Source organism: Hyperolius riggenbachi, chromosome 3 (genome assembly GCF_040937935.1).
Source record: "Hyperolius riggenbachi isolate aHypRig1 chromosome 3, aHypRig1.pri, whole genome shotgun sequence".
NCBI classification, from domain to species: Eukaryota; Metazoa; Chordata; class Amphibia; order Anura; family Hyperoliidae; genus Hyperolius; species Hyperolius riggenbachi.
Window position 1 is genome coordinate 170,835,080 of NC_090648.1, and position 23,919 is coordinate 170,858,998.

Sequence of the window (23,919 nt, forward strand, 5' to 3'; positions counted from 1 at the left end):
CCGCCAACTGCCATGATACACCAGGTGTTGTCGAGATTACTCAGAGTCGGTGACTATTATAGCGATCGTTCCTTTCTGGGCCAGGAGGCCCTGGTTCCCCCTGCTGTGGGAAATGAAGTTGAGATCTCCACTTCCCTTACCGGACAGTCTAGATCTGCTACACCAGGGGGCTGTACATCATCCAAACCCTCAGAGATTACGGTTGAATGCATGGAAGTTGAAGGGAAAAGGCTGAGAGAGGTTGGTTGTTCGGAGGAAGTCATTGACACCATGCTGAAATCGAGAAAACCTACGACCAACGCCACTTACCAGAGGATTTGGAACAGATTTGCAGACTTTGCAACAGCAAACAACTTTAATTATATGGAACCGGAACCTGAACATATTCTGGATTTCTTACAGAAGGGTCTAACGATGGGATTAGCTTTTCATACTCTGAAAGTTCAGATTTCTGCACTATCGGCACTGACTGGAACGGCTTGGGCACATCCATGCTCTGTTGAAAAGATTCATGAGGGGAGCATTCAATGTCAACCCACCTAAAAAGAACATTTTTTCCAAAGTGGGATCTACCCCTTGTGCTAGATGTGTTCTCTAGAGAGCCATTTCATCCTATACAATCCTGTTTATTTGGAATAAAACGTTAAAGACGTTATTCCTGGTGGCCATAGCCTCAGCCAGAAGGATCTCTGAGCTGCAGGCTCTAGGCTGCAAAGAGCCCTACCTGACAATGTTTACGGACAGAGTGGTACTTAGACCAGTAGAACAGTTCTTACCAAAGGTAAACTCAGACTACCATCTAAATCAAGATTGGACCCTACCGGCCTTCTATCAAGAACATACACAGTTAAAGCATCCTTTAGATGTGGTGGAATCGCTAAAGGACTATTTAGCCTCTACAGAGCAATTTAGAGAAACGGACAGGTTATGGGTGATTCCTAATGGCTACAGAAAGGGGCAACCTGCCTCAAAGCGAACTCTGGCCACCTGGCTAGTCAAGTCTATTCAGTTAGCCTATAGAACACTTAACTTAGTACCACCGGAACAGATCCGGGCACACTCTACTAGAAGTATATCCACCTCTTGGGCGGCCTGCAACAAAGTTCCGGCAGAAAAAATTTGCCAGGCCGCCAATTGGACTACTATTCATACATTTATGAAACATTATAAAGTAGATATGACTGCACAATCTGCTCTTTTGTTTGGAAAAACTGTATTGTCAGCACATGTACCATAATCAAGTAAAGTTTGGTTTATTGCACAGCATTATGTCTCCCTCCCTTCTGTTTCCTAGTTAGTTCCCAGGTGTGACGAGAGGTAAGCAGAGGGAATACGGAAAATTGATACTTACCTGACAGTAATTTTCCTTTCCCGTTGCTTACATATCGTCACACCGGACCCTCCCTTCTGTGGGCTTCGGTGAACCGAGGTTACATAGACTGGGGGGGGCGGGACAGGCAGGTAAATTTATAATATCAAAGGTCCTAATGGGGTAAAGTGGGCGGGACATTACCCAGGTGTGACGATATGTAAGCAACGGGAAAGGAAAATTACCGTCAGGTAAGTATCAATTTTCCGTAGTGAGGGTAATCATTTAATTTATCAAGGATCTCTTTTATTGCTTTCATGGGGGACTCAGGGGGCAAATAAACATTTATTATGCAGTATTGGAGTGATTGTATTGTTCCAACAAGGATAACATAGCATCCCTCATCTGTTATGCATTTATCTACTACCAATGGCAAATAATTTTTCAGTAGAAAAAGTAGAGTTATTACACCTCTGTGTTTTGTGTTGGAGGAGGAGGCAAAGTGTCTCTGAAATTGACTATGGAAGTATCTTGGGGCCGATGATTTAGTGAAGTGTGTTTCTTGAACACAAATAATGTCTGGTGAACATTTTTTGGTAGTCTATAAATGCTTTGCAATGCTTATAGGGGGAATTTAGCCCCTTTGCATTATTGGAAATATTTAAGGCAGTCATTTATAGGAATTAGTAGATGCTGAGTCCATGTGCCTCCTTCCCCTCTTATATCCCTTGTTTAGTTCCTTCATAAATAGCATAAAGATCTGTGCCAACCAGATAAAAAGTAACTCAAAATAACCAGGCCAACGTGGTCTAACATAGAACAGAGTTATGTCTCTATTAAAGAGAGAGGAACAAATCCTCTGAGTAAAGGCTCATACACACGGGGTACGCACGTGTTGCGGCGACAGGTCGCCCGTGTGTATGACGGCCGCGCCCCGAACCGTCGCCGGTCGGAGCTGTCGCCAGGCGATTGACATGTTCAATCGCCGGCTACAGCTGTCGCCGGAACTGTCGCTAGTCCTGCGTGAGTATGCGGGCTAGCGACAGGAGACCTACGCCGGGGGATGCTCCATTCACAAACAGCTTCCGCCTCGTCTCTGCCTTTCTGGCGAGACATGTGGACAGCTGTCGCCGCCAGGGAGCTGTCGCTCCCTGTTCGCGTGCACGCATGCAACAGGGGACAATTGTCCCCCGTGTGTATGTAGCTTTATGGTTTGAGTTGCCAGTAATAATAGAAGGCTGGCAACCCCGAACCATTGTTTCAGCGGCAGCACATAGGGATTTCTGCAACTTTCCGCTGTGCGGTGAAGAAACACTTTGAACATATAAAAGTTGTTTAGGTGATACCTTTAATGACTGTACATAATTCCTTTGCAAGCTTTCGAAACTTTAACTTTCTTCTTAAAGTTTCGAAAGCTTGCAAAAGAATCTTGTACAGTTAGTCATTAAAGGTATCGCCTAAACAACTTTTGTTTTGCTTTGGATTCTCTCCATGACTAATACTGGACCACACTCAACTGACTTTAGCCTGTTTCATTCCCCCTCATTTATGTCTAATCACAAGTTGTAATTTGATCTTTCCCCTGTGTCACATGACTGCCACGGCAGATAAGCTCATTTGAAAGCACAGGCTGTTAACAATATGTCTGCTTCCATGAATCAGGAAGTAGAAACAGTGCAGGTTTATTTTAGGATTTGTATCAGCTGTAACAAATGATTTTTGTTTAAAGTGAACCTTAACTCAAGCAAACAAAGAGTGGCCGCCACGCATTGCAGGTGCAAAGATACGTGTTGCTGCCTGCAATAGCATCCTGTACCTTCGGGAACGCGTGCAATGATGCGCGTGGCGGTCATCCGAGTCAGCAAACCTGACACTAGCTGCATGGTCGGGACCTTGGGACTGAGTTTACAATAGGCAGAGGTTCGCTGCGTCAGAGTTTATTTTAACAAGATTCTACTGTATTGTGTGGAACATATCCTTTTCCAATACATAGGGTTTTTTTTCTCTCCCATGCATTGCTCATAAACCACTTTTGCTTGGTTGATTTATTACCTTGTTGACTGGGTTTGCAAAGCTGTCTCCTTTTCCCAGTGTCAAATGCTCTTTTCCTGTGGAAATACCCAGCCTGGACGCCATCCATACTCCCCCTATTTAATCACTCACCTGTCTCCAAACTCCTTATATAGTTATCCTACCTGCCTTTGGTCCAAAGTATTATTCTCTGAAAATCACATTCTCCCTTCTATTCACATTTTGGCTTGTGTGAAATCAGCAAGCTTGTATGGTAATGTTCAGTCTGTAAGTATCAGTGTTATTTTTAGAATGTCTGCTATTGTTCAGGTAGTTGAGATATGAGAAGGCTTCTGGCTGCAAACTATGAAGATAATTTCCTGCAGAGATAAAAGAACAATTGGCAGCTTGGAAGCTCAGTGCTGTGGCTGACATTGATAAGTAGTTATGAGTGCATATTGCCATTTTTGTTTAAAGAAGACTTGAACTCAGAACTTCCTCTTTGCTCAAAAAAGATAAGCAATAGCATAATAACCTTTAAATAAAAACATTTACAGTAAATCCTTGGAATGAGAGTAACTTGGTTTAAGTGCGCTTTGCAATACAAGCAAACATTTTCGTGATTTTTTTTTTTTTATTTTTTTTTTTTGACTTTGATATACAAGCAAAAAAGTTATACATGCGTCATTCATCACAACTGAGCCTATAGTTATTCTCCTATTGGCGCTGCAGGATTGTGCTTAAAGGGGCACTACAGCGAAAAACTAACATTTTAAATATGTGCAAACATATACAAATAAGAAGCACATTTGTTTTCCAGTGTAAAATGAGCCATAACTTATAACTTATTTTCTATGTTGCTGTCACTTACAGTAGGTAGTAGAAATCTGTCAAGTGACAGGTTTTGGACTAGCCCATCGCTTTTTAGGGGATTCAAAGGGATATATTTATTTTCAAACGCACTTAGTGAATGGCAGTCTGTCCAACTGCCCAAAAAACTGTAGCGAGAAGGGAAGCTGGCCAGCATCATGGTTTAAATCCTTTTTCGGGAATATCTTTATAAAGAATAAAAGCCTTGCTGAGAATCCCCTATGAAGAGATGGACTAGCCCAAAACCTGTCACTTCTGTCAGATTTCTACTACCTACTGTAAGTGACAGCAACATAGGAGAAAAGTAATTTATGGCTCATTTTACTCTGGTACTTCCTTTTTGTATATGTTTGCACATATTTTAAATTTTACAGTTTTTTCCGCTGTAGTGTCCCTTAACCACTTGCCGACCGCCCACAGCCGATGGGCGGCGGCAAGGGCTGGGCCCAAACGACTGCAATACGCCCATCGGCGGCGGGCGTGGTTATGCGGCGATCGCTTCATTCGTGACGCGATCAGCCGCCGGTGACAGCCTCCGCCCCCCACGCGCTGTAACCCACCGGCCGTTCGGAAGCGCCGGCGGGTTACTTGCTACTGGATCGCCGCTACAAAGTGTATAATACCCTTTGTAATGTATACAAAGCGTATTATACAGGCTGCCTCCTGCCCTGGTGGTCCCAGTGATCGAGGGACCACCAGGACAGTCTGCAGCCACGCAGGTAAGCACCCAAGCACACTGATCTGCCCCCCCCTTCCCTCTGATCGCCCACAGCACCCCTCAGACCCCCCCCCCTGCCCACCCCTCAGACTCCTGTTTGCACCCAATCGCGCCCCCCCCCCCCCCCTAATCACCCATCAATCACTATCTGTCAGCGCTTTTTTTTTTTTTTTTTTTTTAGTTAGTCCCTAAACTGCCCCCTGGGGGCTCATGATCAAACCCCCCCCCCCACTCACTCTCAGACCCCCTCCCTGTGTACTGTATACATCTATCCTCCCCTGTAATCACCTGTCATTCACCCGTCAATCACCACCTGTCACTGCCACCTATCAGATCAGACCCTAACCTGCCTCTTACGGGCATCTGGTCACCCTCCCACACCATCAGATCGCCCGCAGACCTACCCTCAGATCACCTCCAAAGTGCATTGTTTACATCTGTTCTGCCATTTGATCACCCATCAATCACCCCCTGTCACTGCTACCAATCAGACCCCTATCTGCACCTAGGGCACCCAATCACCCGCCCACACCCTCAGAACGACCTCCGACCCCCCCCCCCCCCCCCCGTGTACTGTATACATCTATTCTCCCCTGTAATCACCCGGCAATCACCCCGTCACCACCTGTCACTGCCTCCCATCAGATCAGACCATAACCTGCCTTTTACGGGCATCTGATCACCCTCCCACACCATCGATCGGCCGCAGACCTACCCTCAGATCACCTCCAAAGTGCATTGTTTACATCTGTTCTGCCATCTAATCACCCACTGATCACTACCTGTCACTGCTACCAATCAGATCAGACCCCTATCTGCCCCTAGGGCACCCAGTCACCCGCCCACACCTTCAGAACGCCCTCAGACCCCAGCCCTGATCACCTCGCCAGTGCATTGCTTGCATCTATTCCCCCCTCTAATCACACTGAGACACCCATCAATCACCTCCTGTCACCACCTGTCATCCCCTAGCATACCTACCCAACAGATCAGGCCCTAATTTGCCCCGTGTGGGCCCCTGATCACTCGGCCTAAACCTCAGATCCCCCTCAGACCCCCTTCCAATCACCTCCCCAGTGCATTGATTGCATCTATAAGACACCCCAAGGTATTCCATTAGGTGCATGATGAGTTCATAGAAGATTTTATTTTTTGTCACAAGTTAGCGGAAATTGACACTTTGTGAAAGAAAAAAAATCAATTTCCGCTAACTTGTGACAAAAAAAATCTTTAACCAGTACTCTATCCAGCCAGTGCCCAGAGGGGTCTCGTGTTCATTTTGCTGGAGGGTCCCATCGGTTGTTGCTGCATCCCACCTCAGACTGACAGTGTTTCAGCCAGAAACATTATCACTGGGGTGCTCCTCTCGATGGGAAGGCAGTGTGCTGTCATCCTTTTACTGCTTACAACCATGCATATTTAAAAATTGTTTGGGCCGCCTAAAAAGGCAAGGACGGCAGCGTTAGGCCCATGAACCTTGTGTTTGACACCTGTGTTCTAAACATAAACTGGGTGATTAATCTGGTTTTACCTTGTGTCCCTTGTATGTGTTCAGGTCTACTTTAAACATTATTTTTGTGAAAATGTCGTCATATTTTTGCACAAATAAGAATATTTATGAAACTACATGTGCATGAGAGAACCCAATTACATTAACCATTTGAGATTTCAGGATGTAAGTTTCACGTCCAAAAAATCCTTCCTTTAGATTCCAGGATGTGACACTCCTGTCCTTTATTAAAGCCCCCATCCAGGGCTGTACAAAAATACACCAATTCAAATACTTACCAGGGCTGTGTACAAAAATCCTCCCGACTCAGTTTATGAAACCTGACTCCAGGCACCCAAAAACTGCTCCGACTCCACAGCCCTGCCCCCAGCAATACTGTGCACCCATTTAAAAGTGAATGACATGGTTGGTCAAATGAATTTGCAATATATTTTCATAATGTACATTTAACAGGTTGCTTTGGTAATTAGCTGAGCTGTTCCAATGTCTTTCTGTGCTTTTAGTGAGGCAATTGCTGCAGAGTCTGTAGCATGCTTGAATTCTGCATTAGCACGTCTTCGGGATATATGGGAAGAAATAGGGATACCTGAAGACCAGCGGCTACAAAGGACTGATGCTGTTAAAAGACATGTCAATGTAAGTATTGGTTTATGAATCCAATGCAGTGTTGGCATTAAAGTGTTCCTTTAAAGTGGTATGAAACGGTTTTTCAAATAATAATAAAATATTAATTCTACATTAATTTAAACACCATTAGGAGACTGTACCTGTTTGAACCTGCAGTCCTTTATTTTGTGAGCTGAGAAAGATTAGTTAATTTTTTTTCCTCTACAATTGTGAGTTTTCTGCGTTTTTCCTGTTTGCGGTTTTGGAGTGATGGCCTTTTTCATGCAAAAGTGAGATCAAGATGGATGATAAATATAAAGAAAAGTAAATTTACTATGATGGCAGGCCTTGGGCACAGGAAAATAATACAGAACTTTTTGTAAGGATGCCAAATAACATGATTTTTTTTTTGTTTGTTTTGTTTTGTGTTTTTTGTTTTTCTTATTCATGTGTAGAGTTTAATCCCACTTTAACTCAGGATGTCTTTAGTTATTTTAGGCCTCATTCCCACTATGGTGTGCGACACGCAAGAATAGCAGAAGTGCATAGACAGCACTACTGCCATTCAGATCATATGCGCTGTGCAGCAGTGCAATTCGCTATTGCACTGCTGCATGTACTTTTCAGCCAAGCACAGAGCTGACCTATTCACTGTAGTGAATGGGATCAGCGGTGCAGATGGCGTGCGCGCGCACATGTGCATTGCATTTTGATTGCACAGCCATTCTGTGTTAACAATGTGAACAAGGCCTTAAAGTGGACCCAAATAAAAAAACAACAACAATATTTAGAAATAAAATCTATTTTCTAAATTATAATAATAAATAGCAGCATGATAACCTATAAAACATTTTACATTTATTGGAGGAACCCCTCCCTTCCTTTCATATTGCTGGGACAGAATCCGGCAAACTAGTGGAGTAGGTTGTGTCCGGCAAAGGAGGAATTGCTAATGGCTGCTACCTGTATAACCCTAGTTATGGAAAGAGAAGGGTGAAAAGCATGCACTGAAATGATCATAGGCGTGAATGATTGTTTATTTATCTCTGTATGTGTCAGAGCGGTGCAACTAAATATTTTGAATTAAAAAATTTTTGGTTTGGGTCCGCTTTAATGCTCTTTTCTGAGCCAGGACCATATACATATTTACATACATTTTGTTTGTCTCTGTACCCCATTCTGACATCCCTACTTTCTGCATTGTTGGTTCCAATGCTCCACAGTATGGATGGTTGTTGTGATGCAAATAGCTGAAATTGCACCACTCCAATTCTACCTTAGTAGAATTTGATTGGTGCATTTTCAAGCTGCATACATTTGCATGCGGAATTTGCATAATCCTGCGTCAACTCAATTTGCAGCTCATTGACCATCCCTACACAGCAGCAAACGTTTTATCCCACCGATTTCCAACTTGCAGATTAACCTTCCTGGCGGTAACCCAGAACGTAGTTCGGAGTAAGCCGCGCAGGTGGTTTTCTCAGGCCCTGCTGGGCCGATTTGCGAATTTTTTTTTTTTTTTTTTTTTTTTTTTTTTTTTTGCTGCACACAGCTAGCACTTTGCTAGCTGCGTGAGTACACCGATCGCCGCCGTCCTGCGCCGATTCAACGCTATCTGCGTCGCTGCAGAGCTTCCCTCCGCTCCGCCCCATCCCCCCCCCCCCTAGACCCCTGCGCTGCCTGGCCTATCAGCGCCAGGCAGCGTTGAGGGGTGGATCGCTACATGATTTAAAAAAAAAAATCAAAAAAAAGGCTGCGCTGCCCCCTGGTGGTTTTTAATAGACCGCCAGGAGAGTTAATGGAGTTAAATAACTTACTACGGTACACCACTTTACACTTTAGATCAGTGATGGCTAACCTTGGCACTCCAGCTGCGACAAAACTAAAAATCCCATCATCCCTCTGCCTCCCCAAGTTATGCTTAGAGCTGTCCGAGTATTGCAATGCCTCATGGGACTTGTAGTTCCAGAACAGCGGGAGTGCCGAGGTTAGCCATCACCGTTTAAGATCATACATGTCAAACTCCGGCCTGCAGGCTAAATCTGGCCCTCAGAGCCATTAAATTTGGCCTCCAAGTGGTTTCCCCTCTTTGCATTATGTTTGGCCCACTCTAGACCATCAGGGAAGCTATATTGGAAGTGAAGCCCTAGAACACCAGGGAAGCTACATAGGGAAGGTAGGAGAAAGCACTAAACACTAGGGAACTGGGGAGGGTGGGGCCCTCTAGACACCAAGGAACTGTATAGGGGAGGGAGGTGGCCACTAGACACCTGCGAACAGTATAGGGGATGGAGGGAGGCCATTAGACACGAGAATTTTTTTATAAGGGAGGAAAGATGGCCAGTAGACATTGAGGAAGGCCTGTGACTTCCAGTGTACAATTTGTATTTAAGTTTGACACCCCTGCTTTAGATGGACCTGTATATTTCTTGTAGGCTGTGCCTAGTCAGTGCAATTACTGCAAGAGGTAAGGAAATATTGATAAGAACATTCTACTGACAGTTAACGCAAAGTTCAACTTAGGGCTGCACGTTTTTCGGTTCAAAACCGAAACCGCGATTCGTGCCAAGACGATCTGGTGATCGTCTGTATCCTCGGTTTTTACCGAGTGCCCGCCCGCTGCCTGCACGCTTGTCTGGCCCGCCTTCCGCTGTGCGCCGATTGGCCAGAGCCGCCAGGAGCAGTGAATATGTATTGTGGTTAATGAGCGGGGTGCGGGTCCACTCGAGCGGCACACAGCTTTACCAATCGCTGGATAGCGATGGAATGACGGCAGCGGTAGGCGGAGCTGTACGCTCTGTACAGCTCCGCCTACCGCTGCCGTCACTCCATCGCTATCCAGCGATTGGTAAAGCTGTGTGTGCCGCTCTCTCGAGTGGACCCGCCCCCCGCTCATTAACCACAATACATATTTACTGCTCCTGGCGGCTCTGGCCAATCGGCGCACAGCGGTGCAGCCAGACAAGCGTGCGGGCACTCTGAAAACTGCAGATAGTGACGATAACTATATCGTCTTCACGTGAACCACCCCCCCCCCGCTGCCCTCACATGAACCGCCCCCGCTGCCCGGCTCTTAAAAAGGAACACCAGTGAACAGTAGCTGCTGCATGGTTTTTGACAGTTGGTAACAGCTATTTCCCACAATGCAGCAAGGTTCACAGCCGGGAAACTGCCAAGAGTACGTTCTTTTCTTGTTCTTGTGGGAGGGGTTTCACCACAATATCAGCCATATAGAGCCCCCTGATGATCCATTGTGATGGGGTATCAGCTACTGATTGGGATAAAGTTCAAGAGTCAGAGTTTCTCTTAAAGCAATCGTCCGCCCGCAGTATCTGGCTAAACTATACTGGGGGCATAGTGAATTTAGTGCCAAAGCTCGATTTAAAAAAAAATCGTGAAAAAATCGAAATCGCAATTTTTGAGAGAAAAATCGCAATTTCAATTTTTACCTAAAATCGTGCAGCCCTAGTTCAACTCTTGGTTTTTGATCTGCATTCCATATAGATGTAAGTTGGCTACAGGTGCAGAAATGTTTGTATACAATTCGTTCCAAAACAAGACTTTTCTCACCTTTCCTGTTACTCAACAGCTTCTTTTAACAAAGATGATTGAGGAGGAGGAAAGTTTAAAGGATCGCCTCCTAAAGAGCATTGATGTCTGTCGCAAGGAGCTGTCTTCGCTTTGCACTGAATTGCAGCTTCCTCCTTTAGAGGTGAGTATTGTGTTCCTGTATCTGTGTGTCCCCCAAAATACTCATAATCCGGCAGTGTTTCTCATAAAATAAACATTTGCAGTATTTCCCCAGAAAATGCAGGAACGTTTCACCGAAAATACTCGATGCACAGTTTCACCAAAACCCACATAATGCGGCAGCATTTCACTAAAACGCACATGTGACATTTCCCTAAAATACTCAGAATTGGCATAATTTTCCCACTTCGTGTACCTGAGACTGAAAAATAAATTGATATGTGCTTTCCTCCAGCCCTTTTCAGGCTTCCTTGCCATCTTCCAGAGGTACTCAATCCTTTGCTTTCAGTCCTGGTATAACTGGCAGTCGCAGTAGTACTGCACAGGCGCAGAATGCTCCCAGCGACAAGAACGCGATATGGGCATGCGCTTGGTCAGGCTGCACATAAGCCGTATACAGCAACTGACAGATCTACCAGGATGGCCAGAGGAGGGGCCTGGGAGGACGGCAAGGGAGCCAACAGCCTGAAGAGGGAGGAAGCCACAGGTAGTGAATATAACTTTTTTGTTTATGAACGCTACATTTGTCCTTTTAAGAATTTTTAAATCCTCTAAAAAAAAAAAAAAAAAAAAAAGTGTTGTAACAAAGTATTGCCATTTATGTGTTCTGTTTGCAGGAAGATGAAGAAATCACCATCCTACAACTTGAAAAGGATTTGCGTACACGAGTTGAAGTCATGGTGAAGCAGAAGAAGGAACGCATGCAGGAACTGAAGTTGTTAAAGCAGCGTGATCAGGAATTTGGTGAAATACTTTGCACGTCTCCTTACCTTATTGACAGCCAAGCTGTTCCAAGCCTGGATGAACTGGACAAGTTCAGGAGATATTTGGCTACCCTTTCTGTTGAGAAGGTAATGACATGCAAATAATACTTCTCTATATACATTTAATCAGCAGGAAAGTTGTATTTATAGCAAACAGTCATATTTGAGCTACCATCTATGTAGTGTAGATGAGAGAGTAGGGGGAAAAAAAAAAAACTCAGGGCGTTTACTTGGGGAGATGGCCATACTGATTTTTTTTTTTTTGGGGGGGGGGGGGGGGGGGGGCGGGATTTTTTTTTAATACAAGAACCACAATGTTTGCTGCTGGTCCAAAATCTTGACTCTGTTCCATTTTTCTCATAGGATCGTCGTGAAGCTGAGTTTGTTAAAACAAAAAAACAAATAATTCTGTGCATGGAGGAACTAGATCGGTTGCCTGATACAAGCTTCGAGAGAGATGTGGTGTGCGTAGAAGAAGAAGCATTCTGTCTGTCAAAAGAAAATCTTGCTGCTTTACACCAGTTGCTGTTTCAAGTAAGGGAATCTCTGTTGCAAAACTTTAAGCTTTACTTAGATCAAGGATCCAGTAGTCCTGAGTAGGACTGACAAGGCAAACCACTATACTGTATCACCACCAACCCTGTATGTGCCAAAAATAATTCCGGGTACAATCCCGTTGCACTTTGGCGAAATGATTCATAGGACTGGTACAAAATGGCCAATCTATGGGGTTAGAAGGGCTGGTTGCATCCATTCAGCAATGTGCTTTGCTGTAAGGAATAGTATATACAAGAAAAAGCAAGGCAGCACAGCCCTGCCTTGCTTCTCATTGGTATGTGAGGCCCAGTTTACACTTAGGGCTCGTTTCCACTATAGCGAATCCGCATGCGGGCACTGCATGCGGATTCGCATACTTAATGTTAGTAGATGGGGCTGTTTCCACGTGTGCGGCGGCGTTTTTCGGTGCGGGGAAAATCTGCACGACAGGGTCGTGCAGATTCGCGTGCGGCAGGAATGCGGGCGAATCGCCGCTAATGTATTCAATAGGGAAATCGCATGCGGCTTTGTCATGCGGATTTCCCCGCGATTTCGCATGAAAGCCAATGGAACTTAACACAGGCAGTGACATGGTTAAATTCGCATGGCTCCTTGCCATGCGAAATCGCATGTGAAATCGCGGGTAAATCTGCATGCGGAAACGCAGCCGCATGCGATTTCTTCAGCGGTGGAATCCAGGCGATTCCGCACCGCTACAGTGGAAACAAGCCCTAAATCAGTTGGTATGCATTAGTGTGCATTAGTATGCGTTAGTGCGCGTTTTTCCATAGCAGTGCATTGGGAAGAAGGTTTCAGTTACAATGCATTAAGTGTGAACGGTGCCATAGGAAAACATGGACATTACTTTGAAAATCAGTTTTCTTTCAGTTAGAACTGAGAGCAACCGATTAAGCGTAAAAGGACCCTAAAAGTTTAGAGAAACTGTGCCCAAACTGAGGTCTCGTTTGCACATACATTTTTTTTTTAATAGTAATTTTTAACATCAGTTAATTTCCCCAGTATACAAGTGGATTGGAGTCTAGGTAAAGAGTTCCATGTAGCGTCTGCACTAAACTCCTCCTAAAGGGAACCTAAACTGAGAAGTGTCAGGAACCGGCCCGCGGCACGCCTGCGTATACGGTTCCCGACTGCGGGTTTGACCAGACTGAGAGGGGAATCAGCCTTAGTCAAGCTAAAACAAGGCTGGGACCCCTCAGAACACCTCTCACTGCCACCACTAGCGGTTCGCTAGACACTTCCACTCTGCTGTCGAGTCCTCAGCGCGCACTCCGCGGTTTCGTATTTGGGTCAGCTTTGCGCTTAGGCCGAATACGAGAACGCCACGCACACACACACACAGTACAGTTGTACAGTAACACAGCACAATCAGACACTGACTTGTAATGCAAGTTACACTGTCGTGCAGCAGAACCACTAACAGTCGTTCCGAACGATACTGTTAGCTACTCGCACTGGCGTTTCGTACGTTGGGTCAGCTGTGCGCTTTAGGCCAACGTATGACAAACGCCCCCACACACACAATGCAATTACAATTTCATATGGTAGTGTTGCTCAAACATACAACTAGGCACGGACTTATACACAGCTACACTGCAGTCTCCTTTAGGCTAATGAGTGTTAGTTTAGTATGGCAGAAGTCAAGCTTATTAAATAATAATTTAATATTACAGAAAAACATAGAACAATGCAGAACTTAATATATACAAAAGATTACAAAAAACAAAGTAAAAATAGTTACAAGATAAGTTACAAAGATACACACGGATACTTGCGTAAAAATAAAAATGGGGATTAAAAATGTTACCAACTTGAAGGTCTCAACGTTGTCGGCAGGAGCATGCCGCTTGTTCGACCAGAAGTCGAGATCAACTCTAGCTATGTGCCATCTCCAAGAGCAGATACCGGTGGCTGTCCTGGGCCAGCTTAAATAGTCCGAAGTGTCCCTGGGGCATTTAATGTCCAGCCCCCAGGAACTAATGCACTTTCCCCGTTTGTGACATCACGGAACGCTTGTCATAACCTTGAGAACAAATATCCTGTTGACACTTACAGATTTCAAAGCAATTCCTTTTCCAGAGATCCAACATCCACTATAGTACCCACACCCAACAAAACACTTCCTTAGCCCAATTTCCCCAGGTTACAATGTCTATACATCCAGAGATTTTTAGGTGAGGCTTTCAACTCCAGGTGAAAACTTGATTAAGGCTTTTTCCTGTCTCCTGTTTTTAAAGTCTGCAGAGATTTCCAACCCCCTTCCAATAGATGCAATTTACAGGGTATGTTTGCGTTTCTTCACCACAAGTTGACATGTGTTAGCCTGACTAGGCTTGCTTTGTGTATTGAGACAATGGGCCGTCTCCTGAGTTCAAAAAGCCAGGCAGATAATCCCATTAGCAGAAACTCAAAGCACTTCATATGGTCAAGACAATACCCACTTCCTTGCCCCAAGCAATCAAAGGCACAGCTCCCTCCATGGAACACAGGCAGAAAATAAAAGAATATGTTCCTGTTATCCTTACATCATAAGCGCACCAATATATTACCACAAGAAGGATATGGATTTTTACTTTTAAAATACCAGTTGCCTGACTTTCCTGCTGATCCTGTGTCTCTAATACTTTTAGCCACAGCACCTCAACAAGCATGCAGATCAAGTGCTCTGACTGAAGCCAGACTGGATTGGATGCATGCTTGTTTCAGTGTGTGTTTCAACCACTACTGCCAGGCAACTGGTATTGTTTAAAATGAAACATCCATATCCCTCTGTTTAGGTTCCCTTTAAACTGCCATTCAACTCCAGGAGCACTGCCTTAAAGAGAACCCGAGGTGTGTTTGAAGAATATAATCTGCATACAGAGGCTGGATCTGCCTATACAGCTCAGCCTCTGTTGCTATCCCAAACCCCCCTAAGGTCCCCCTGCACTCTGCAATCCCTCATAATCACAGCCACGCTGCTGACAAACAGCTTGTCAGAGCTGACTGTGTTTATCTCTATAGTGTCAGTCTGCTGCTCTCCCCGCCTCCTGCAGAAACTCCAGTCCCCGCCTGCATCCCTTCCCTCCCTGCTGATTGGAGGGAAGGGACGGGGGCAGGGACCGGAGCTATGCAGGAGGCGGGGAGCAGCTGAGACTGACACTACAGATGTAAACACAGCCTCACAGCATGGCTGTGATTTATGAGGGATTGCAGAGTGCAGGGGGACCTTAGTGGGGTTTGGGATAGCAACAGAGGCTGGCTGTATAGGCAGATCCAGCCTCTGTATGCAGATAACATTCTTTAAACACACCTCGGGTTCTCTTTAATGACACATGGAAACAGATTATGCCATCTGCCCTGGGAATATGAATTTACTGTGTTTACCTGTTCAAATGTAATTGTAAGCCAACTTAACAGCTTTGTAAATAACTTGCAGCTTGAGGAACAAATAAGACAAAATAAAGTACTGAGTGAAGAACTGCGGTCCAAGATTGTAGAACTGTGGGACAGACTTCAAATTCCAGAAGAGGAGAGGGATGCGTTTGCTGTCCACATGACTGGATCCAAAGGGAAAACTATAACAAGCGGTAAGATACATTTTGATTCATTGAAAGGGCAAGGTGATGGGTAGTTTTGCATGAACTGGTATTTCCCTCCTTTTCACCCATGTTTCCTTATAGCTGGAATAAGTCTTAAAATATATTGGGCTTGATTCACAAAGCGGTGCAAACGGTTTAGCACGGGTGTGCTAAACAGTTAGCACGTGAAGTGCCGTTCGCAGACTTTTGCGTGCGCAATTTGCTGCCGCGATTTGCACGAGTCACCGCACTTTGCGCTCGCAAAAGTCCGCGAACGGCACTTCACGTGCTAACTGTTTAGCACACCCGTGCTAAACCGTTTGCACCGCTTTGTGAATCAAGCCCATTTTCTTATACTGTATTTGGGGGCTAAGAAAGCTTGATAAATGTAAGTATCAATTAACCAGGAAATATGACTTTTTCCATTTGCTTAATTATAAATTTTGCATAGATTTGCATAGAAACACTTTAACATGTGAGATTTCATTTTTTTTTTTTTTTTTTAAGAACAAGCGACACCCATGCTAACCTAGAAATAAAAAACACATATATAAGTAGATACATACTACTTCTACTTTCCTAACAGATGTATTGTGCTATCCACGTAATGATTTCTGTGAATTTTACAAAGGAAAAGCAGAAAATCCTAGTCTAGGCAGTGGCCATCTTGCCAAACTAATGCTGACATCTTATCCTCCCTGACTCCTTTCCCCCCCCCCTCCTTTCTCTTACTCATTGTGTATTCATTGGCTGCCCTCCTCCCAGAGTCTTTTTTTATTTACACATCCAATCACTGAGTCACCTCAGCCTTGCTTGTAAACACAAGTGATCAGCTAGGCAGGGAAATAAAAGGAAGAGGAATATATTATAGATAAAAGAACTCTCAGCATTCAACTTATTGGGACTAGGGCCAGTGCTCCTAAAGTATGTGATAACTCCAAACCATAACAGCAAAAAAAGTTTTGAATGCAGGATTAGCACCTCTATCACTTAATACACTCAGAACAGTTGCTGTTGAAATTTGATTTTTATGGTGACAATACCGCTTTAAAACGTTCTGGATAAAGAAATACTATTTGGTCATAGTGTGATCCTTGATGAGACCAGCAACACACCAAACTTGTTTTCATTGCGCACAGCAATTTCCCGATTAGATAGTAAATATGTATACTACGCCAATCCATTGTGCATGAGTCTGCTTTATTTTAATTCGAAAAGATTATTCAGTATAAGAGATTCTCAATAATGTGCTGCTAATTTTGAAGAAATGAAAATGTTTTTTTTGTTTTTTTTAATTTTGTATGTTCCAAATTTCAAGCGGTATATATTTGCATCAAAATCAGCTACTGCGTTTGTTCCAATCTGCATACATTTGAATTACATAAAATCTGCCTAGTTAAAGCGGATCCGAGATGAAAAACTAAATATAACAAGTGACTTGTCTATATATCTTATCTAAAGTTTAGATAGTTTACACAGCAAATCAATCTTCAAACAGCTTCAACAGTATATTAATATTTTTTCCTGTGATACAATGGGAGCAGACATGTTTTCTGCTTGTCACTATTACACAATTACACACACACAGGCAAGCTTATCTGTATCTAGGCATGCTAATCTGCATATTCTGTCAAAACTCCACTCTTATCTCCTCCATTACACAGGCAACTGATCTGTATCTGCACTGCAGCTCTCAGATTGTGAAAACTCTGCCTCTGATATCTATAGCTAGTAACACCTTTTTCACCTGCCCAGACTGAAATCCCACAATCCCTTGCAAGCGCCAAGGCACTCTGGAGAAGCTGTGGGTGTGGCTTGTTTAGTTTATATGAAATTGGGGTATTAAAACAAAACAAGTATTTGGCTTGAGGAATGCCCTATAAACTATATGTAAGGTACACAATTATGCAAGGAGTAAAAGTTCATCTCGGATCCACTTTAAGGGTGCATCTAATTGACCAGTAGTGAGTCAGATCATACCTGAATTAGCTACGGTGTAAAAGATACTGTGTTCACCAGAAAACCGTTCTAGCAAAGTGGTGGATACCAAGCCAGGGAACACACTTGGAGGGGTGTTTTTCCCCAATTCCCGGCTCTCGTTCGTAGTACATTTGTGATTGCGTTTTCTGCTTGGGATTTTTCAGATACGGCGGAATACATTGTAAATGCAGGTGTCGTGCAGAAAAAGAGCAGAAAGCTTTGCAATTTTAAAAACTAGAATGATCGCTAATATGTGCGTTTCCTGTAACAGAAGCAAAATGCCACACAGACACTGTAGGGGCGTGGGTGTGTCTTTTCCCTCTGGCGATGATCTACAATACTATAACCATACCATATGTTACTAATGGCATTTGAATAAATATGATTCTAAGTTTTCTCAAAGTAAATATGGCATCAATGTTAAAGCGGATCCGAGATGAAAAGCTAACTATAACAAATAACTTGTCTATATATCTTATCTAAAGTTTAGATAGTTTACACAGCACATCTAGCTGCAAACAGCTTTAATAGAAAATGATTGTCTTCCTGTGATACAATGACTGCAGCCATGTTGTTTGTAAACATTACACAGAGGCAGGCTTATCTGTATCTGTGAAAAAAACCTAATCCCCCCCCCCCCTCCTGCCTCTGAAATCAATGGCTAGTAACACCACCTCCTCCTCCTGCCCAGACTGAGCTCCCATGAGCCCTTGCTACTGTCAAGGCTCTCTGAAAACCTGTGGGAGTGGTTTATTTAGTTTATAGGGAATTAGAGTATTAAAACAAAAATGTATTTGGCTTGAGGAATGCCCTATAAACAATAGGAAAGGAACACAATTATGCAATGAGTAAAAGTTCACCTCGGATCCACTTTAAGCATGATTGTCTACTTAATATGTTGACAAGACATCCACTGGTTTCCCCTTATAATTCGTTATGTTTCTATTCTTTAGTTGCAAGATGAATTGGAACGTCTACGAGAATTAAAATTGCAGAATATAAAAAATGTCATTGAAGTTATTCGGACAGAGTTAACGTCCTATTGGGATAAATGTTTTTATAGTGAAGAACAAAGGCAAGCCTTTTCTCCCTTTTATGACGGTGAGTTATTGTGTGATGCACTCTTTATTGCTGTACTGTTTGTAGTGAACAGATACTCACCATCTCCTTCTCTTCCATTGCCAGGGGATTACAGCGAAGAGCTGCTCTATCTTCATGATACAGAAATCACCCGCATGAAGGAATATTATGAGCTACATAAGGAAATGTTTGAAGGTGTACATAAATGGGAAGAGAACTGGCGCCTCTTCCTGGAGTTTGAGGTAAGGAAATATATTGATACCTGCATCCGTCAGTGGAGACCATTCATTTTAGAGCACAAATGAAATAAAGCATGGATGTGGAAAATAAATGTTGATTTTCTACATTAAGTACTGATTGATAACCATACCTATAGACACTTTTGTCATACAGGTTATGTTACCTCAGCCTTTAAACAAAACCTTCCCCCCCCCCCCCCCCCCCCTTCTTTCATTAGAAAAAAGCTGCAGATCCTAATCGGTTTAATAACAGAGGAGGAAACCTATTAAAAGAAGAAAAACAGCGAGCAAAACTGCAGAAAATGCTTCCAAAGGTATGATGTCTATAGAAAACCTTCATGCTCGAGGGTCCGAGTGAAAGCCTGTTGCTTAACTGATGCCATGCTTTTCCAAAGATGCCCAATGAGCTTCACAACTTTTAAAGTGGAAGAGGTCTTGAGTCTGTGCACTTAACCACCTCCCTAACCTTGGCAATTGTCTTATATCTTACATATAAGGAGTGCACTGCATCAGTCTAGCCTTAACCACTTCCGGACCGCGTTGGTAGAAATCTGCGTTCTGTATGTGTCTGTGCAGCTCTGACAAGACACAGATTTCTCCTTCCCTGCCACGCGCTACGATTGATCTTGCTGCTCTGCACCTGCTGCAGGTCACTTGCCCGACTGTCTATAAGACGGCAGAGCTCTGTGAGCAGGTCAGGAGCCGTTTTCATTGGATCCTGACCGTGTGAGCCAATCACATTAGCTTACATTGATGGACAGCGTCACGAGCCAATGAAAGTGGCTCCTGACCGGCTCACAAAGCTCTGCCATCATAGAGACGGCAGAGAGAGGGACCTACGGCAATGGGAGAGTGGCGGGTATGTAAATTGATTCGTCGGTAACGCAGTTTTCTGGTACTAGCAGTCTCTGGTCCTTAAAGAGGAACTCCAGTGAAAATGTTATTTAAAAAAAAAAAAAAAAGTGCTTCATTTTTACAAGAATTATGTATAAATGATTTAGTCAGTGTTTGCCCATTGTAAAATCTTATAAATCCCTGATTTACATTTATTACATGGTGACATTTTTACTGTTGGCAGGTGATGTATCTGCTGCATGTTTTTTTTGGCAGTTGGAAACAGCTGTAAACGGCTATTTCCCACAATGCAACAAGGTTCACAGACAGGAAACTGCCAGGAGTACGTACTCAGTTTCTTGTAGGAGGGGTTTCACCACAATATCAGTCATACAGCGCCCCCTGATGATCGGTTTGTGAAAAGGAATAGATTCTCATGTAAAAGGGGGGGGTATCAGCTACTGGTTGGGATAAAGTTCAATTCTTGGTCGGAGTTTCTCTTTAAGGGGCCAGAGACTGCTGGTACACAAGGGGTTAAATAACTTTGTTTATTTTGCTTTCATATTTTCTTTGCTTTAACATATAAGGATACCTTTTGTAGTGATATTAATCACAAGCTATGCATTGCATTTTTTTTTATCTGTTTAGTCCTTCCTGGAGCTGTCACCACAGTTAAACATAACATTCCAGGCAGTTAAAGCTAAGCCGCCTTAATAAAATATTAACTACAGCAGGGGGAGTTCTGAGAGAGCTGTGCCATCAGAATAGCAGTAAACAAATTTTTCTTTTCGTTCTCCCGACTGACCGGTTACAGCGCAGGAAATCGTATTACATGTAGAGTATGGATAATGACGTACACAGCAGTTCAGCACCACTATGAGCGGAGAGAGTCATGGGAAGAAGCGCAAAGTTAAACGCAAACCCATGGCTCTCACAGCTCGTAATGATGCTGAACTGCTGTGTATGGCTTTATCGGGTACAGAAACCCAAATTCAAACACTAATAATTGTATTGTAATTGTACACTCACATAAGCAGTGGCGGTGCAGTGGAATTCCTCAGCATAACACAGAGCATGTAGTTCGGTACTGCACGAACGTCAACAATTGCAGTGAAGCATACTTTCTGTGCTCTGTATGCTTCACACCACACGCGTAATGCACAATGCCACTTTTTCCCTCTGTTGCGAGCCTGTTTTTACAGTCTACACACCGCAACGTGTTACTGTAAACTTAGCCTTAAAATGATACTTAAGTAAAAACAAATGTATGCTACACAAGAGAAAAGAGATGTGTGCTCAGACCAGTCAACTCCTGACTTCATTACTGGCTGCCTCAAGTCTGCATTATGCAAACGCTTTGCCATTTTAATTAGCATTCGCCTACCAGAATGTGCAGGATCTAAACTATCAACCTGCCTTTCCTGCAGGAGTTGGCCCACGCAATGTGCATTGCATCTCAACAGGGGTGCCGTGTGTAGGCCTCCTTGTACCTCCAAGAAAGAAAGGGCAGCGCAGACACCTTAAAAATCTGGGAGCGCCGCAACTAACAGAACCGCGGCTGCGTGGCTATGGCCGCGCTTGTTTTTGCTCCGTCTCCGGGAGCTTACTTCGCAAGCGCAGTACGAGGTTTTCTCTTAGTGCGCCTGCACAGTAAGTTCCCAGAGACGCGAGCGGGAGCGTGCAGTATGAGAGAGAGAGAGAGAGGGTTGCAAAAGTAATCGGCACCCTTGAAGTTTTCCATATTTCGTCACATTACTGCCACAAACATGCATCAATTAAATTGGAATTCCACGTGAAAGACCAATACAAAGTGGTGTACATGTGAGAAGTGGATCGAAAATCATACATCATTCCAAACATTTTTTACAAATAACTGCAAAGTGGGGTGTGCGTAATTATTTCGGCCCCCTGAGTCAATACTTTGTAGAACCACCTTTTGCTGCAATTACAGCTGCCAGTCTTTTAGGGTTTGTCTCTACCAGCTTTGCACATCTAGAGACTGAAATCCTTGCCCATTCTTCTTTGCAAAACAGCTCAAGCTCAGTCAGATTAGATGAACAATGTTTGTGAACAGCAGTTTTCAGATCCACAGATTCTCGATTGGATTTAGATCTGGACTTTGACTGGGCCATTCTAACACATAGATATGTTTTGTTTTAAACCATTCCATTTTTGCACTGGTTTTATGTTTAGGGTCATTGTCCTGCTGGAAGGTGAACCTCCGCCCCAGTCTCAAGTCTTCTGCAGTCTCCAAGAGGTTTTCTTCCAAAATTGCCCTGTTTTTTGCTCCATCCATCTTCCCATCAACTTTGACCAGCTTCCCTGTCCCTGCTGAAGAGATGCACCGAGCCCCCCCCCCCCCCAGCATGATGCTGCCACCACCATATTTGACAGTGGGGATGGTGTGTTCAGAGTGATGTGCAATGTTAGTTTTCCGCCACACATAGCGTTTTGCATTTTGGCCAAAAAAGTTCCATTTTGGTCTCATCTGACCAGAGCACCTTCTTCCACATGGTTGCTGTGTCCCCACATGGCTTGTGGCAAACTGCAAACGGGACTTCTTATGCTTTCTGTTAACAAAGCTTTTCTTCTTGCCATTCTTCCATAAAGGCCAACTTTGTACAGTGCATGACTAATAGTTGAACTATGGACAGAGTCTCCCACCTGAGCTGTAGATCTCTGCAGCTCGTCCAGAGTCACCATGGGCCTCTTGACTGCATTTCTGATCAGCGCTCTCCTTGTTCGGCCTGTGAGTTTAGGTGGATGACCTTGTCTTGGTAGGTTTACAGTTGTGCCATACTCCTTCCATTTCTGAATGATCGCTTGAACAGTGCTCCGTGGGATGTTCAAGGCTTTGGAAATCTTTTTGTAGCCTAAGCCTGCTTTTAAATTTCTCAATAACTTGATCCCTGACCTGTCTTGTGTGTTCTTTGGACTTCACGGTGTTGTTGCTCCCAATATTCTCTTAGATCACCTCTGAGGCCCTCACAGAGCAGCTGTAGTTGTACTGACATTAGATTACACATAGGTGCACTCTATTTAGTCATTAGCACTCATCAGGCAATGTCTATAGGCAACTGACTGCACTCAGATCAAAGGGGGCCGAATAATTATGCACACACCATTTTGCAGTTATTTATTTGTAAAAAATGTTTGGAATCATGTATGATTTTCGTTCCACTTCTCACGTGTACACCACTTTGTGTTGATCTTTCATGTGGAATTCCAATAAAATTGATTCATGTTTGTGGCAGTAATATGACAAAATGTGGAAAACTTCAAGGGGGCTGAATACTTTTACAACCCACTGTATAGAGAGAGAGAGAGAGAGAGATAGATAGATAGATAGATAGATAGATAGATAGATATAATGAATAGAGAGAGAGATTCTAGAGAGAGAGAGAGAGATTCTAGAGAGAGAGAGAGAGAGAGATTCTAGAGAGAGAGAGAGAGAGATTCTATAGAGAGAGAGATTCTAGAGAGAGAGAGATTCTAGAGAGAGATTCTAGAGAGAGAGAGATTCTAGAGAGAGAGAGATTCTAGAGAGAGAGAGATTCTAGAGAGAGAGATTCTAGAGAGAGAGATTCTAGAGAGAGAGATTCTAGAGAGAGAGAGAGATTCTAGAGAGAGAGAGATTCTAGAGAGAGAGAGATTCTAGAGAGAGAGAGATTCTAGAGAGAGAGAGATTCTAGAGAGAGAGAGAGATTCTAGAGAGAGAGAGAGAGAGAGATTCTAGAGAGAGAGAGAGAGATTCTAGAGAGAGAGAGAGAGAGATATAAGATCTATCTCTATTTACTCTATGTGGGGATTCCTTTCCCTTACAGAATTAAGTTCAAATCGGCTGTATGAGCACTCTGCTTAAGACCCACCTGACAAACTGAGGTGGTATAAATCTGGTGAGCATCCATTGAGAGGGGGTGAGGAAATTAATTGGAAGTGACACCTGGGGAGCACAAGACACGGGTGACGTGGAGGAGGTGGAATTTCATTTTGCATAAACTGAATAATATTACCCTATGTGGAGCTTGTTTCCATTACAGGTCTGGAGAGCGCAGCATTACTGTTGAATTAATATTTAACACTGCTTAAACCTTAGAGGATGCAATAATAATGGCGAGAATTGTACCCATCTCC

At 43.7% G+C, this 23,919-nt stretch overlaps 1 protein-coding gene across 1 annotated transcript in view; it reads left to right on the forward strand.

The window, feature by feature from the left end:
• PRC1 (protein regulator of cytokinesis 1) overlaps window positions 1-23,919 on the forward strand; it is a 62,370-nt gene that overhangs the window by 22,027 nt on the left and 16,424 nt on the right. Inside the window, exons 2-9 of the mRNA XM_068275254.1 lie at window positions 6,921-7,053; window positions 10,613-10,735; window positions 11,391-11,624; window positions 11,901-12,071; window positions 15,511-15,660; window positions 18,586-18,733; window positions 18,818-18,954; window positions 19,170-19,265. Coding sequence (XP_068131355.1) covers window positions 6,921-7,053; window positions 10,613-10,735; window positions 11,391-11,624; window positions 11,901-12,071; window positions 15,511-15,660; window positions 18,586-18,733; window positions 18,818-18,954; window positions 19,170-19,265 — 1,192 coding nt within the window. The remainder of the gene's footprint in view (window positions 1-6,920; window positions 7,054-10,612; window positions 10,736-11,390; window positions 11,625-11,900; window positions 12,072-15,510; window positions 15,661-18,585; window positions 18,734-18,817; window positions 18,955-19,169; window positions 19,266-23,919) is intronic.